This window comes from Mirounga leonina, unplaced genomic scaffold (assembly GCF_011800145.1).
Source record: "Mirounga leonina isolate KUSES-001 unplaced genomic scaffold, KU_Mleo_1.0 Mir_488, whole genome shotgun sequence".
Classification (NCBI taxonomy): Eukaryota; Metazoa; Chordata; class Mammalia; order Carnivora; family Phocidae; genus Mirounga; species Mirounga leonina.
In genome coordinates this window covers 9,077,915-9,094,974 of record NW_023270777.1, presented here as the reverse complement: position 1 = coordinate 9,094,974, position 17,060 = coordinate 9,077,915, and the positions used below count along the sequence as shown (strand labels likewise).

The 17,060-nt window shown below is 40.2% G+C and overlaps 2 protein-coding genes across 2 annotated transcripts in view; both read right to left on the bottom strand.

The window, feature by feature from the left end:
• The window catches only part of ZNF624 (zinc finger protein 624), a 44,733-nt gene extending 42,765 nt beyond the window's left edge, over positions 1–1,968 (bottom strand). The window contains exon 1 of the mRNA XM_034989654.1: positions 1,883–1,968. The gene's annotated coding sequence lies outside the window, so the exon portion shown is untranslated. The remainder of the gene's footprint in view (positions 1–1,882) is intronic.
• Positions 1,969–10,939: 8,971 nt separating this feature from the next.
• The window catches only part of ZNF286A (zinc finger protein 286A), a 49,301-nt gene continuing 43,180 nt past the window's right edge, over positions 10,940–17,060 (bottom strand). The window contains 6 exon segments of the mRNA XM_034989652.1: positions 10,940–12,202; positions 12,205–12,303; positions 12,306–12,424; positions 12,426–12,573; positions 12,576–12,743; positions 12,746–12,913. Of these exon segments, the coding sequence (XP_034845543.1) occupies positions 11,856–12,202; positions 12,205–12,303; positions 12,306–12,424; positions 12,426–12,573; positions 12,576–12,743; positions 12,746–12,913 (1,049 nt within the window). The 3' untranslated portion in view covers positions 10,940–11,855.

Genomic DNA, 17,060 nt, shown 5'->3' with positions numbered 1-17,060 from the left:
GGGCACCTGGGTGACTTAGTGGGTTGAGCATCTATCTGCCTTCTGCTCAGGTCATGATTCTGGGATCCTGGGAAAGAGCCTAGGTCGTGCTCCCTGCTCAGCGGGGAATCTGCTTCTCCCTGTCCCTGTACCTTTCAGCCCTGCTTGTGTTTTCTCTCTAGCCCTGTTCTCTCTCAAATAAATAAAATCTTAAAAAAAAAAAAAAAAAAAAAGGAATGACCTGAGTTATCATTTCTTTTTAAATTTGTAAAGATTAATAAACTCCTCCCTGGCAATATGCCATATAGATAATGCTAGCCAAATATGTTTAATACCAAACTGTGCCATAAACATCTTTTAAAATTTTACAATCAGAATAACCAACACTATTTAAAATTCAAGATATTCAGCTTGATCTCAGTTACGTAAAAATAATGCATAGAGACAAAGACAGCAAGTGAATAAGCCAAAACTCCCCTGTCACCTCTGAGTGCCGGACCTGTGATGTTTTACACTTCCTTCTACTTTTCTACACTTTCCAAGTAGACAATCAGAAGGACCTCTACATACACAGGAGTTTGGTGTAGGGATAAAATGCCACAGTGGCTGTCCACACCCCCAGGTTCTAACTTTGGTTTGGCTACTGTGGAAATACGTCCACAGGCAAAATCACTTGATCAGTTTCTCCTTTCACCTCTGACATCACACATTAGATCATCTACGCCAATACTTCTCCAAAGTCATAACTTCCTAGATATTTGTTTCTGGATATTGTGACTTCACCCAAGCCCTGTCTTCCCAAGCACTGCGGAAGTACCAAGGACTTGAAGACTTTCTCTTGCTGTGGATCCTAAGCCAGCTTTGTTATTTTATTTTATTTTATTTTTTAAAGATTTTATTTATTTATTTGATAGAGACACAGCGAGAGAGGGAACACAAGCAGGCGGAGTGGGAGAGGGAGAAGCAGGCTTCCCGCCGAGCAGGGAGCCCGATGCAGGGGCTCGATCCCAGGACCCTCGGATCATGACCTGAGCTAAAGGCAGACGCTTAACCACTGAGCCATCCAGGTGCCCCGAGTTTTATTTTTATTAAAGATTCTATTTATGTCTTTGAAAGAAAGCGAGTGAGAGAGCACACGAGCTGGGGGTGGGGGGGCATTGGGAGAGGGAGAAGCAGGCTTCCCGCCGAGCAGGGAGCCCGATGCGGGGCTCGATCCCAGGACCCTGGGATCACGACCTGAGCCGAAGGCAGACGCTTAACGACTGAGCCACCCAGGCGCCCCCAGCTTTGTTATTTTAAAACAATGAAGGGGACCATGTTCTTCTTGAGAACTTCAGCGCCACGGACGAGTCCAGCATGTCCCAACCAACGCAATGATGCCATTACCACGTCAGGGAGAGACAAGTGATTTAAAGTGATTAACTGGAAAAACTGCCTCGGGTACCGAAAGACAGGAGTTCATCCACCTGTCAGGTCACCAGGTGTGACACCGTTCCATCCGCGCCGGTTCAGAAGCCGGGAGCGAGCCTCTCCTTCCTCCGGTCTCGCCCCCTTTCCCGAAGAGCGCATCGGGGGTCCCCCTCCTCCCTCCGTCAAAGGCGCGGGACTGGGAAGAGGCGGCCCGCCCCAGTCGAACCCTACTGGCCGGGGCCCCGCGCCCGGCGCTCCCCGACCCCAGCGCCGCGCCCGCCGCCGACGGCACCGACGGCCCCCCAGCCAGGCCGGGGCGGGACCGAGCCAACAGCCAGGGAGGAGGCCCAGCCGCAGTCCCCTCTCGGGTGGGCGTGTCCGCCCAGGGACCCGGGCTCTGGAGGGACCGGCCACGCCCCGGACGCCGCCAGGAGCCAAGCGCCGAGAGAGGGGCGGCAGGGAACCGCGGCCTGGCGCCGGGGGCAACGAGTACCTGGCGGCCGAACTGAGGACAACTGAGGGCACTCGCAGAGCAGGGCGGGAACGCTTCCAGCAATGGCGCCGGCTTGGCGGGGCCGGCCTCCGGGCTAGCCAGTGCGCCTGCGCAGCTGGGGCTCCCGAACTACAGTGCCCAGAATCCTCAGCGCGGAGCTTTTTTTTTTTCTTTTTTCTTTTTCTTCTTCCCCTCTTTTGTCTGCATTTAAGAGGGAATTGGCTGTGTTTATCGACAATTTGGGTGACCGAAAGAATCCAGTTAAATTCAACAAACTTGTATTGAGAGGCCACAACTATATGTCAAGCATTATTAGCATGAGCGACGCAAAAAAGAATGACACCACCCCTTGACACTGAACATTTCGGTGGGACTAAAGAAATAAAGTCAATGCCAGAAGATACAGGGCTTCTGTAAATTAGCTAAAACCTCAGATGCCGGTAGAGTTGGTAAGTGCGTGTGAACACTTTTGCCTGTCTTTCAAGTTCTTGACTGAAAAATCGATAATGCCTTCATTATAATTTCTGGGCTTTTGAACTAGAGCTTCCTTCTCAGCTCATCCAAACAAAAAATAGTAATATTTATGTTCATTTATATTGATATGTATTTTTATATCTTATTTATATTGATATTTATTATCTTATTATATATTATAAAGCATGTTTTCCTTTGCCTCAGTTTCATGGTTTAAATACCCAGAGGCCATATTTTCCATAGTGAAACAGACTCCGTAAGAGCTCTAAGCAGCTTCCTTCAAAGAAACCCTTTCCTCCCTAACCCACTCCTATTCTGTGTGCCTTGGATTGTCTGCTGCTGTGACTGTGTATGAGGCCCACACAGGGTGAGACCCCTGCATATGGGGATCTGCAGGGAAATACAAAGCTCAGTGAAACTGAACACTGTAAAACTGGTCTCTTGGGATCTCAAAGAGCCAGTGGATACCTCTGGAGAAAGTATGAAATAACCCAGTGACTCTTGAACTATGAGAGGAAAAAATATAAGTGGGAAATCAAACTACTAGAGATAATAAATATAACTGAAATGAAAAAAACCCCCACTAGATTAGATGAAGAGCAGATTAGACACTGCAAAGGGGAAGAATCATGAATTCAAAGACACAGAAACTGTCCAAAATGAGACACAGGGAGAAAAAAGAGGGTGAATGAACGGAGCACCAGTGAGTTATAGAGCAACATGAAGTAGCCTAACTATGTGTAATTAGAATCCTAGAAGGAGGGGAGAGAGTGAGGGAGTAGAAAAACATTTGGAGAAATAATGACTAAATACTTTCAACATTTGATGAAAATTATAAACCCACAGATCCAAGAAGCTCAGTGAAATTCAAAGAAAACACATGAAGAAAATCACACCAAGGCACATCATGATCAAACTGCTACAAACCAGTAATAAAGGAAAAGCTTAAAAACAGCTAGAGGAACAAAGATATGTGTTTATTGGGTTCAAAGATAATTACTTTTCATCAAGAAAAAAAAAAGGCAAGCAGAGAACAATGGAGCACTTTGAAAGTACTGAGAGGAAAAAAAAAAAACCTGTCAGCCCATAAATTTATACCCATCAAAATATTGTCATAAATGAAGGTGAACTGATAGTAGGATGAGATGGACTAGGAACACTTCTCTCTGTATCTCCCACTAGTTATAGCTAAAAACCCTTGATAATATATATATAAAACATATAAGAAAACTCTGAAAGTTGGACAGAAGGCAGGCCAGCTAGGGATCTTGCAACCTGGGGAAAGACGCAGTGGTTTAAGTTTTCTACATTTTTGTTTTGCCTCATATACCCTGATCTGGGTGCTGGAGAAGCTGGTGACCCATTATTCCAATGGGCACAGATACAAAAATAAAAATAAAAATAAAAGCTCCAAGGAAAGCCTGTCTCTTTCCAGCAACGGACCAAGAAAAGGGCAGCCTAGAATGACAGAAAATCTTTAGGAAAATAACCACTCTGCTTTAGCCGAACACCACAGAAAAAAACTGTGGTGCCACCTCATCCCCAGCAGCAAAGACTGAGATGGGGGGTGCCCTTCTGTCCTTGCCCAGGCAGTCTGGGCAGCTGTGACTTTCCTTCCCACCCACCTACTAGTAGTATTGAGCGTCCCCATGCACAATGTCAGTGACAACTATATGGAAGTAGTAAGAGAATGCCTCTCCCCTCCTAGACAAGGTGTTGTTAATGGTGATGTTCTAGTGGGGAGCCTGAAATTCTACCCCTGCTCAGCAGGAACAAGAAATTCCCCTCCCCAGAGCTGTCAATAGAAGCTGAGTCACTTGGACTTGAATTCCCACCAAACAATAACAGTACAGTGGTGAACTTCCTTCTCCCAGCAGAGTGGTGTCAGGGGAGGCCTGCTAAAACACAAGATTCAAATAAAAATCCAGGGGGTGCCTGGGTGGCTCAGTTGTTAGGCGTCTGCCTTCGGCTCAGGTCATGATCCCAGGGTCCTGGAATCGAGCCCCGCATCGGGCTCCCTGTTCCTTGGGGAGCTTGCGTCTCCTTCCACTCCCCCTGCTTGTGTTCCCTCTCTCGCTGTGTCTCTCTCTGTCAAATAAATAAAATCTTTAAAAAAAAAAATCCAGAGGGTCGCAGTACTTAAAAGTGTCTCCAAATTTGACCAAAGACATAAATCTTCAGATTCAAGATCCTAAGAAAATGCCAACCAGGATAAACACAAAGATGTGTAGTCTAAGACAGATCATAATCAAACTCCTGAGAACTAAAGATGAAGAATAATCCTGGAAGCAGCAAGAGAAAAAGGACACCATACCAATAACAGAAAAACAATTCAAATGACAGTGGACTTCTCATCAGAAACCGTGGGGGCCAGAAGGAGCTGAAACAACATTTTTCAAGTGCTGAAAGAAAGTAACTGTAAGCCCAGAATCTGAGTTTATTTTTTTTAAAGATTTTATTTATTTATTTGAGAGAGAGAGAATGAGAGAGAGCATGGAAGGGGGGAGGGTCAGAGAGAGAAGCAGACTCCCTGCTGAGCAGGGAGCTCGATGCGGGACTTGATCCCGGGACTCCAGGATCATGACCAGAGCCGAAGGCAGTCGCTTAACCAACTGAGCCACCCAGGCGTCCCAAGAATCTGAGTTTAATCAGTGACAACGCAGCAAAAATTCTTCCCATCATGTTTCCACCCTTGTACTGTAATTTAAAGGTACATTGGAACAAGAAGATACATTGTTTCATATAACATGTGCTAAAATTCTTCCTGAAGATGAACCAAAAACTATTTGATGGTAACACTCAATAATTTAAAGCAGAGAAATTGGAAGACAAGCTAAAAGTGAAAGAATGAGAAGCAGCAAGGGTTAAAACAGATGCTCTAGAAAAACAAAACCCCAGTATGTAGTATATAGTCAAACAAGTGCCTTCTGATTGCGTTGGCGACAGATGGTCTTTATTTGAAGATGTGCAGATGCTAAGATAGTGCGTGAAGAGGTTTGCCAGGCACGGAAGGGTCAGAAGGGTTTCCTCTATTGCACCCTGGCAGTCAGAGCTGGCTCAGAATAATGCATAGCCAAGAAAACCTTGGATGCTTACTGCAGAGATGCTGAGCTGGTTTTCCAAATGGGCATTAGCTTTTCATGGTGGAATGTGTCAGGGCATGGGGATGCATTTTTTTCTGGATTCTATAGAAAATACATACTTTTTTTGTGCCATACAAATCAGTTACACTTAAAAATCAAAGTTTTCTCTATCCCAGTTTCATAGGAATAACAAATTTCTGCATTACCTCAAGATTCGGTGTTCAAACAATAGTGAATTACCAGATTTCATTTTCATAAATATTTCACCACATATGTGATGAAATCACATCACAGCATATTCTTAGGTAAGGATATTTCACATAATCAGAGCTATAGAAAAGCAACTTGGTCATCGTCTTCATGTTCCCCCAAAATGAAATATTTGACAACTTAAAATACATGGTTCTATGATAGCTATGATATCAGTATTTTTCAAAGGTAACACTTTAAAAAGTACTACATATTTAAGAATTTACAACCCTGGAAATTCTTTCCACATGATTGTTACCAGCATTAAAAAAATCATAGAAATTTTTCTTTGCTTTTGTGTTCTAAAGAACTCATTGGAAAAGGTAACGTTGCAATCCTCAGCCACTGTTCTTTTCTAGAGATTTCCTTACTTTTGTTAAGGACGTACATGTATGTATACCATGTCCAACTTCTTTTATGCATATCAGAAGTCTTATTCCCAACTCTTTTGTATAACACCAGGATTTCAGGAGTAAGAGAGTAGGAGAAATTTATTTTAAAAAGATCTTTCTGTACTTTGACTGAAATTATAATTAAAAATTGTTTTTGTATTTTTATTTGCAGAATTTTTTTCTTACTCAGCCTCACTGTTGCTGTTGAACTTAAATGAACAGGACTCTTGAACATAATAAAAATAGTCTCTAAGAATTCCATATTTTCCTAGAAGGTTGGAATGAGATCATTTTAAGTTACATTAGTTCTTGGCCTAATGCAAACTGCAGCTGCCTTTAGGCATAATGTAACAACAACAACAACAAAATCTCCTGAGCTGGGCATTACTATGATGTTCAGTTATTGACTTAATAAGGATCTAAGAGCTTAGAGGAGGCAATACTGAGGATGATTTTAAATGTATCATATGACCTCACTGATATGAGGAATTCTTAATCTCAGGAAACAAACTGAAGGTTGCTGGAGTGGTGGGGGGTGGGAGGGATGGGTGGCTGGGTGATAGACATTGGGGAGGGTATGTGCTATGGTGAGCGCTGTGAATTGTGCAAGACTGTTGAATCACAGATCTGTACCTCTGAAACAAGTAATACAATATATGGTAAAAAAAAAAAAGAAGAAGAAGAAGATAGCAGGAGGGGAAGAATGAAGGGGGGGAAATCGGAGGGGGAGACGAACCATGAGAGATGATGGACTCTGAAAAACAAACTGAGGGTTCTAGAAGGGAGGGAGTGGGAGGATGGGTTAGTCTGGTGATGGGTATTAAAGAGGGCACGTACTGAATGGAGCACTGGGTGTTATACGCAAACAATGAATCATGGAACACTACATGTAAAACTAATGATGTAATGTATGGTGATTAACATAACAATAAAAAATTTAAAAAATAAATATTTTTTTAAAAAAAGTACACCCATCATAAACATTCATAAATGAAATACAAGTTTTCAGGGGCGCCTGGGTGGCTCAGTCATTAAGTGTCTGCTTTCGGCTTGGGTCATGATCCTAGGGTCCTGGGATCAAGCCCGCATCAGGCTCCCTGCTCAGTGGGAAGCCTGCTTCTCCCCCCACTCCCCCTGTTTGTGTTCCCTCTCTCGCTGTGTCTCTCTCTGTCAAATAAATAAAATCTTAAAAAAAAAAAAGAAGTACAAGTTTTCATCTTCGAATGTGTCTATATATTTAATAAATTTATTTTTGTGTATTTAGCTTTTGTTTTAGATGGAAGAGCATGAGAAAAATCTTTAAATTTAGTGCTTTGTCTAGTCTTTATCTTCCTCAGGGTGGACATTATTTTGACTTATTTATTTTTGCCTGAAAGCTATTTGAGATGTCACTGTTATTTATTTATTTTTCAAAGATCTTATTTATTTGAGAAAGAGAGAGCATGAGTGGAGGGAAGGGCAGAGGGAGGGGGAGAAATAGACCCTCTGCTGAGTGCGGAGCCTGATGCAGGCCAATCCCAGGACCCTGACATCATGACCTGAGTGAGCCAGAGTCAGATGCTTAACCAACTGAGCTACCCAGATGCCTGCCCCTATTCTTTTTTTTTTTTTTAAGATTTTTTAATTTTTAAGTAATCTCTACATCCAATATGGAGCTCAAACTCACAACCTCGAGATCCAGAGTCACGTGTTCTACCAACTGAGCCAGCCAGGTACCTTATGATGCCACTGTTTCTTTTTTTTTTTTAAGATTTATTCATTTTAGAGAGGGAGTGAATGGGGGTAGGGGCAGAGGGGGATGGAGAGAGACAAGCAAATTCCGTGTAGAGTGTGGAGCCCGATGGGGGAATTGATCTCATGACCCTGAGGTCATGCATGACCTGAGCCCAAATCAAGAATCAGATGCTCAACTGACTGGCCCACTCAGGCACCTCTGTCACTGTTATTCTTTTTTTTTAAGATTTTATTTATTTATTTGAGAGAGAGAGAGTGAGAGACAGAGAGCATGAGAGGGAGGAGGGTCAGAGGGAGAAGCAGACTCCCCGCCGAGCAGGGAGCCCGATGCGGGACTCGATCCCGGGACTCCAGGATCATGACCTGAGCCGAAGGCAGTCGCTTAACCAACTGAGCCACCCAGGCGCCCTGTCACTGTTATTCTAAACAAGGGGTTCTAATTTCTTACTTCTGGCACAATATTATATAATTTAGTGTTAAATGTCTTGATGCATGAAAGATAAAATATGTCTTTTATAATTTTTTTTTTTTTTTTTTAGGGAGAGCATGTGTGAAAGCACAGAGTGGGGGTGGGGGGTAGAGAGAATCTTAAGCAGGCTCCAAATGGAGCCTGACCCTGGTGGGGCTGGATCTCTCAAGACCTTGAGATCATGACCTGAGCCAAAACCAGAAGTTAGATACTTAACCGACTGAGCCACTCAGGTGCCCCACACTTCTTACTTACTAAAAAGATTTCTTTTCTTTCTTTTTTAAAAAAGATTTTGGGGCACCTGGGTGGCTCAGACGGTTAAGTGTCTGCCTTTGGCTCAGGTCATGATCCCAGGGTCCTGGGATCGAGCACCACATCGGGCTCCTTTCTCCCTCTCCCTCTGCCTGCTGCTTCCCCTGCTTGTACACTCTCTGTCAAAAATAAATAAAATCTTTAAAAAAAAATTTAAAAAATAAAAGATTTTATTTATTTGAGAGAGTGGGAGAACACAAGAGGGGTGAGGGGCAAGGGAAGAAGCAGGCTCTCTGAAGAGCAGGGAGCCAGATGTGGGATTTGATCCCAGGACTCCAGGATGATGACCTGAGCTAAAGGCAGACACTTAACCGACTGAGCCACCCAGACACCCCTTATTTATTCAAAAGATTTCTGAAGATAATAGATTCTGGAAAAAAAAAAAAAAAAAAACACCACAAAATCTTCTGAAGAGTAACTAGAGCAGAATGTTAAAATGAAAATATTGGTGAAAACCCCAAGATGACAGACCTCAAAAAATGCCCAATGAGATATATATTTTAAAAGTAGGTGGCTGAGAATAAATTAGATGGCTTCTAAATTTTTTCTCTCCGTTAAGGGCATAATCTAGAGAATATGAAAGGCTTTTGAAGATCTCTTGGCAGTATTTGATATGCATTCTCTGCAGCTGGTCTGACCACTGAAGAAATCCGAAGGGTAAGAAATGAGGTATCTAACTGCTGATATGTATGAGAGAAGTGGTTGCGTGAGTGCCTTGCACTTGCAGAGTTCCTTAAGACAAAGTGTGCATACCATGAAAATGGACCAAATGAGGGCCACGTGAGAGATGACAGTAGGGTCATCTGGAATCCTATCTCTGAGATGAGAGGTAGAGTAGATGGGCTTTTAGCAGAAGCAGCTGAAGTTACTACCAGCTTCCTAAGAACTGACGAAGGTATAAGCAATTAGTGCTCAGATGCATTAGCACAGACTAGAATTCCAGAAAGATGGAAGATTGCTTAAGAACCCATGGAAGTGTTGAGTCACCTTTATACCTCTGCAAAGTCCAAAAAGCGCAAGACCAGCCTACAACAGTACCAGCCAAGGGCTTTTCTTACCCCACTTCCCTCTTCTAGCTCCAACCCTGGAGGAGTTCTAGCAGTTTTTATTAAGATAAGAGGAAGGAGTCAATCATGCCCTCTTCCTGCACATACCGGTATGCAACCTTGTATGAAACACAGAGCAGAAGAAGGGGAGTTTAACTTTAAAATCAAGTTCACATTGGAGGGGCGCCTGGGTGTCGTAGTTGGTTAAGTGTCTGACTCTTGGTTTTGGTCAGGTCGTGATCTCAGGGTCCTGAGCTCAGGGTCATGAGATTGAGCCGCAGCCTGCTTAGGACTCTCTCTCCCTTTACCCCTCCCCCGTGCATGCTCTCTAAAATAGATCTTTAAAAAATCAAGTTCACATTGGTTCTTAGATTATTATATGGAACCAGGCATTTTAATTTCTAAGTCGTGACTACATTTTTACAAATACAATCACAAGATTTCTTTTTCCCCAAATGTTATGAGGCTTCTTTTTCCCAAATTGTGGACAGGATTCAAGATGACTCCATTGCCATTCCTCTCACATGTGACCCTCATTTTGTTCATATTCATGTGATGCCAACTTTGCCTGAATTTTCAGCCAAAGGAAGAGCCAGTCCTCTATGAAATTTAAAGTGAAAGTGACACATATAAATAAAGCTGCTCGTTCCTTCTTCTCACGATTTATGTTTAACACCCTGGTTACACTTCACACAAAAAAGGGGAAATATATTTATGATGAAATGTTAAGTGAAAACGTCCGTGTAATGAGATTTTTTTTTTAAATTCATTTATTCTTTTTTAGTAACCATTACAGCCAATGTGGGGCTCAAACTCATGACCCTGAGATCAAGAATCACATGCTCTTCTGACTGAGCGAGCCAGGTGTCCCCCATCTGTGTAATAAGATTAAAACTACGAGATATGTATATAAAGCCCAGAATAAACATGTCATACTACTTATTTCTGGGTGGCAAGATTTAGGTTGTTTACTTAAAATTTTCTCTATTTTTACACTTATTACAATAAGAATGTTATTTCTACAATAGAACACAAGGCTATTTTAATTTTTTTTTTTTTTAGATTTTATTTATTTATTTGAGAGAGAGAATGAGAGAGAGAGAGCATGAGAGGGGGAGGGTCAGAGGGAGAAGCAGACTCCCCGCCGAGCAGGGAACCCGATGCGGGACTCGATCCCGGGACTCCAGGACCATGACCTGAGCCGAAGGCAGTCGCTTAACCAACTGAGCCACCCAGGCGCCCGGCTATTTTAATTTTAAAAAAGACTTGAAATAAGCAAAAATTATGATTACTAGGATGGTTGGGTAATAGGGAATGTTCATCTATTAACTCTAAATTTTCTGATAAGCCACAAAACTTGATAATTAAATAATTTCCCATGTTTGATATAGTTGTAAATTTTCACTGTCCAGAATTTTTTTGATGAATGAGTCGTAAATAATTGCTGAAGATTTTCCCTCCCATACTCATTAAATGTATAAAATTTATTTCAGCACGTATTCTCTGGGAACTGACATTCTATGACATCTTGTATTCTTTACATTCACATTCTTTGCTGCGTTCTCTGATGTACAGTAAGGCTTGGGGTACATCTGAAAGCTTTTACACATTCATTTATAAGGTTTTTCTCTAGTATGTACTCTGTAATGTACAGTAAAGTCAGAATTAGTCCTGAAGATGTTCCTACATTCCTTCCATGCTTCTCACGGGTATGAACTCTCCAACGAAGGGTAAGCTGTGATACACTGATAAAGCTTTCCTGTCATTCCTTCTCTCCAGTATGTGTTCTCAGATGCACAGCAAGGTAAGAACCTTTTCTGAAGGCCTTTCCACATTCATCACATTTATGGGGTTTCTCCCCAGTTTTAATTTTTGATGTTCTATAACATATATCAGCTGGCTGAATGCAGATCCCATAGTCATTACTTATAAGTGGTTTCTCCCCCGTATGTATTCGTTGATGGGCATTGGAGGCCTGCATTACTGTGTGAAGACTTTTTCACATTTATTACATTTGTAAGGTTTCTCACCAGTAGGAGATAATTTATGCAGTCTGAGTTGTGACATGTTAGCAAAAAACTTCCTACATTCATTACATTTATGTTTTTTCTTCATTATGGGTCTTCTGATCTACAATTACTCCTGAAAGACTTCCCCCAATGGGTACATTTACATGGCTTCAATCCAATGTGAATTTCTCATGTTCTGTGAGACTTACCATTTGAGTGAATACTTTCTCACATTCAGTATTTTGGTTGGTTTCTCCTCAGTACGGGTTCTGTGGTGAACAATTAGGTGTGATTTTAGCCTGAATGATTCCTTGCATTCATTACTCCCATAAGGTTTCTCCTCTGTATGAATTTGTTGATGAATAATAAGAGATGAGGAATGCAAGAAGGCCTTTCCACATTCACTGCATGTATATGGTTTTTCTCTAGTATGAATTCTTTGATGTACAGTAAGGCTTGATTTATTTCTAAAGGCTCTCCCACATTTGTTACATGTATGTGGCTTCTCCCTTGTATGAATTCTCTGATGTGCTATGAGGTTTTGTGTACGAATAATGATTTTACACATTTATTACATTCATAGGGTTTCTCTCCAGTACACACTTTAACATGCAGAGTAAGGATTGAGTTACTTCTGAAGGCTTTCCCACATCATTACATCTATAGGGTTTCTCTCCAGTATGAATTCTCTGATGTATTGCAAAATCTGGGATACTCCTGAATGCCTTCTCACATTCATTGCATTTATATGGCCTTTCTTCAGAATGGGTCCTCATGTACAGTAAGGTATGAATTATTACTAAAAGCTTTCCCATAATCGCTACATTTGTAGGACTTCTTTCCAGTGTGACTTCCTTGATGTTTGGCAAGTTTTGATGTCTGACTGAAGGCTTTACCCCGTTCATGACATACATAAGGTTTCTTCCAGTATGAATTCTCAGAAGTTGGGTATGGTGTGCACATTACCTGAAGGCTTTTCCACAGACAGTGTACTCATAAGGCTTATCTTCAGCATGAATTTGCTGATGTGCAATTAAAGTTGAAGAAACAATGAAGGCTTTCCCACATTCATTACATTTATAGGGTTTTCTCTGCTGTGAATTTTCTTATGTTGATTAAGGTATGCAGGTTGACTGAAAACTTTCCCACATTTATCACATTCAGATCCATATGGTTTCTCTTTAGTATGAATTCTCTGGTGTTGTGTAAGTGATGACCTAAAACTAAAAGCTTTTCCACATGTATTACATTTATAAGGTTTCCCTTTACCATTAACTATCTTATCTATTTTAAGTTGGGAGGCCTGCCTCACATCTCGGTTGCCTTTAGTAGTTTTGAAAATTGTCTTGCCCAAGTTGGTTCCTGATTGAAGAATTAGCTCAGAGTTTTCTCGACAACTTTGTCCATATAGATCACTTTGGCGATGACTGTCTTCTATGAGAATTCTCTGTTCTTTAAAAAGAATAGACTTCAACAAGAAGTAATTTTCTCGGGCGCCTGGGTGGCTCAGTTGGTTAAGCGACTGCCTTTGGCTCAGGTCATGATCCTGGAGTCCTGGGATCGAGTCCCACATCAGGCTCCCTGCTCAGCAGAGAGTCTGCTTCTCCCTCTGACCCTTCTCCCTCTCATGCTCTCTGTCTCTCATTCTCTCTCTCGCAAATAAATTAAAAAAAAAAAAAAATCTTAAAAAAAAAAAAAAGAAGTAATTTTCTCCAGTGAGAGTTTTTTCATGGGTAATTATTCTTCCATTCAAATTTTCCCAATTATTATGTCTCAATAACCTGTTATCTCTTTTCTGGGATTCTCTTAAACTAGGGTCCTGTGGGTCATTTTTAATGAATCTTCCTATTATGGTCCCCTGACAAGTTTCTTCCTCAGAAGTATCTGTTGTAGGAGCAGGTTGCTTAGTTTCAGGTTTGATCTTCTAGTCTGAAAAAGATGGAAAAAGCAGAAGATTATTTCCAATGCAAAGGGGAAAGTTAACTGCTCTAGTGTAAACATGATAGTGAAAGTGAAAAGGAACAGCTTTCTACTACACAATTATTACTAAAATGATTTCCAATCATTTGTTTAAAGCATGCAAACATCACAATGAATTTTTATTTTATTAGCTTTTCTTCCCATTTCCATCTACACATAGAATATTATATAGCCACAAAGTATTTTTAAAAGACAAAAGTATTATACTAGATATTTTAAGGTTTTAAAAAATAAGATAAAAGCAATATATGAAGGTATATAAAATATAATCTCATTTCTGTAAAAGCAATGACCAATGTCCCCAGATGTGAATATTTATGTACATATATACATGTGCATTTGACTACAGAGAAAAATATGTGAAGATACATATGTTTGTTAACATGGGTCACCTGAGGTGGGGAGGGAGGAATAACAGAAGGAGGGCCTATGAAAAGAGAAAAAGAAAATGAAAGACTATTAAATATAAATAGTGAGTGGCGCCTGGGTGGCTCAGTCGGTGAAGCATCTGCCTTCGGCTCAGGTCATGATCCCAGGGTCCTGGAATCGAGCCCCGCATTGGGCTCCCTGCTCGACGGGAAGCCTGCTTCTCCCTTTCCCACTCCCTCTGCTTGTGTTCCCTCTCGCGCTGTCTCTCTCTGTCAAATAAATAAAATCTTAAAAAAAATATATATATATATAAATAGTGAATGATTCATGAATTTATTTAAAATTAAGTATATTTATGGAAATAAGTGTTTAAAAAAACTAAGTTTATTTTCAGTGAATGAAACTTATTTTCCAATATATCTATTTAAGCCATATTTTGACAACATATTTATTTTACATTTTAGCAGCTTTTATTAACTTTAAGCATAAAATCCCCTGCTTTACTCATATTTGATACAACTTATATACCAAAATTACAGCTACAATGAAAAGTATTTATAACTATGATATAGATTTAGGATACAAGGGAAAGAAAATGATATTTTAAAATTATCCAACTTAGAAAAGAAAAAAATTTAATGCACGAAAGGTTATAAAGTTAACTAGAGCCCATAAAAGTTATCATATATGAACTAATGATTGGAAACATCTTTTTCTAAATAATTTGCTTTATGACAATTCCCTCAAAGTTGAAAGAGACAAAAATTCATGATCATAGTGCCAATTAAGCAGAACATATATAAATGCTTGAAAATAAATAGGAAAATTTAAAAAGCAAAAATTCTTCAAAATGCAAAAAACAAAACAAAACAGTTTTTTAAAGACTGATAAAAAGCTACAGAAATTCTCCACAATGCATACAAAATGATAGTTCTTAAAATACAATGACTGAAAGTATTCATTTACAACAAATCTTTTTATTTATTCAAGGGCTGTTCATCTACAAGCTGTAGTAGGATTTATTTACTTTCTGTTTTCCCTACCAGAGAGGAAATCTCGAAAACAGAAACTATGTGTCATGGAGTTTATTATCCATGCTGACTACTTGGCAAAGGGCTTGTATAATAAATAATAAGAATGAATTATTTTAACCCCTCTTCCCAATATATTCCCACATAGAAATGCACAGGGAATGAGGCAGACCCTCAAAGGAGAGTGGTATCAGAGAGTCAGAGAGTAATTAAACAACAGATTTTACACACAAGAATGGAATAAAAAAGGGTTTGCAGTGAAAAAGGTTGTTTAAAAATATTTCTTTAAGACATTCTGAGATTAGAAACTGAGCAAATGCAAATCAGTGGAGATCTCAGTTCTCTTGTTTCCTGGAGACAAAGATCAGATAAATACAAGCCCAGGATTTAAAAAATTACAGAACAAACAAGGAAACAAGCCACTGTGAGTGAAAGGCAGAAACACTAACCTATAGAAAATATATCCTCCAAACCTTCAGACCTAGAGCTTATCTGATACAAAATTTAAAATAACTTTGTTGAAAATGTTTAAAATATAAAAGATGGGATGAAAAACATTAGCAAGAAACAACAGAATATTAAAAACCACCAAGAGGGGCGCCTGGGTGGCTCAGTTGGTTAAGCAACTGCCTTCGGCTCAGGTCATGATCCCAGAGTCCTGGGATCGAGTCCCACATCGGGCTCCTGGCTCAGCAGGGAGCCTGCTTCTCCCTCTGACCCTATCCCCTCTCATGCTGTTTCTCTCTCTCTCTCTCAAATAAATAAATAAATAAAATCTTTAAAAAAAAAAAAAAACCACCAAGAATATTTTAAATAGAATAATATAGGGGTGCCTGGGTGGCTCAGTCAGTTGAGCATCCAACTTTTGATCTCAGCTCAGGTCTTGATCTTGAGGTCATGAGTTCAAGCCCTGCATTGGGCATGGAGCCTACTTTAAAAAAAAAGGAATCATATAGATCTTTTTTTAATCACATAATTAAGAGAGAACATTAAATGTCATAGATAATTCACATACACAGTAATATTAAGTACCACATGAGGAAATTATATACTTACTTAAAAATTTTTTTTAAAGATTTGCTGTCATTTAGATTTCTAGCGGAAATCACCTGGTATGTTCTGTAGGAGCGAGGTGTCATATATGTTACTATTTCTTTTAATCAAGAAAGCCAGGGTCTCAAATACAGTTTCCTATTATGAGGAAGACAAGGAATTCAAATCAATAGGTTAAAAGATGGTTCAGCAGAAACAGGAAAGGTATAATTTAGAGACCTCAGAAACTCTGTACATGTAGGTGACTTCCACTAGCAATTTTTGGAAGTCCTAGACCAAATAAAATTTGGAAAAAAAGTCCCTCAGAATGTGTAAACTGCATGGAGAAAGATCAGAGGAATACAGAAATGTATGTGGCTGAAATAATTTTGAAGGAAAAGTTAATCATGTGGTATAGGATGGGTAGGAAAGCAGAAAAATATTTAGTTACTCAGGAAACTGTATATATTATATAATGTGAAAAAAAAATTTCAAAAATGAAAGATGTGCTCCCATACTTCATATCAGGATTCTGCTGGGAGTCAAAGACCCAGAGAAAACAGCCTGGGATGAAATGAGATACAGAAAACAAGCAAAGCATGTCAAAGATCAAAAGATGGTCCTTTTCCTGTGAAACAGCTCTGACAAGAGTTAACTTAAAATTTTTGGGCACCTGGGTGGCTCAGATGGTTAAGCGTCTGCCTTCGGCTCAGGTCATGATCCCAGCGTCCTGGGATCGAGTCCCGCATCAGGCTCCCTGCTCCTTGGGAGCCTGCTTCTCCCTCTGCCTCTCTCTCTCTCTCTCTGTCTCTCATGAATAAATAAATAAAATCTAAAAAAAAAAAAAAAAAAGAGTTAACTTAAAATTTTTTTTTTCAAAAGATAATTTTTTTTTTTTTTTAGATTTTATTTATTTATTTGAGAGAGAGAGAATGAGAGACAGAGAGCATGAGCAGGAGGAGGGTCAGAGGGAGAAGCAGACTCCCCGCCGAGCAGGG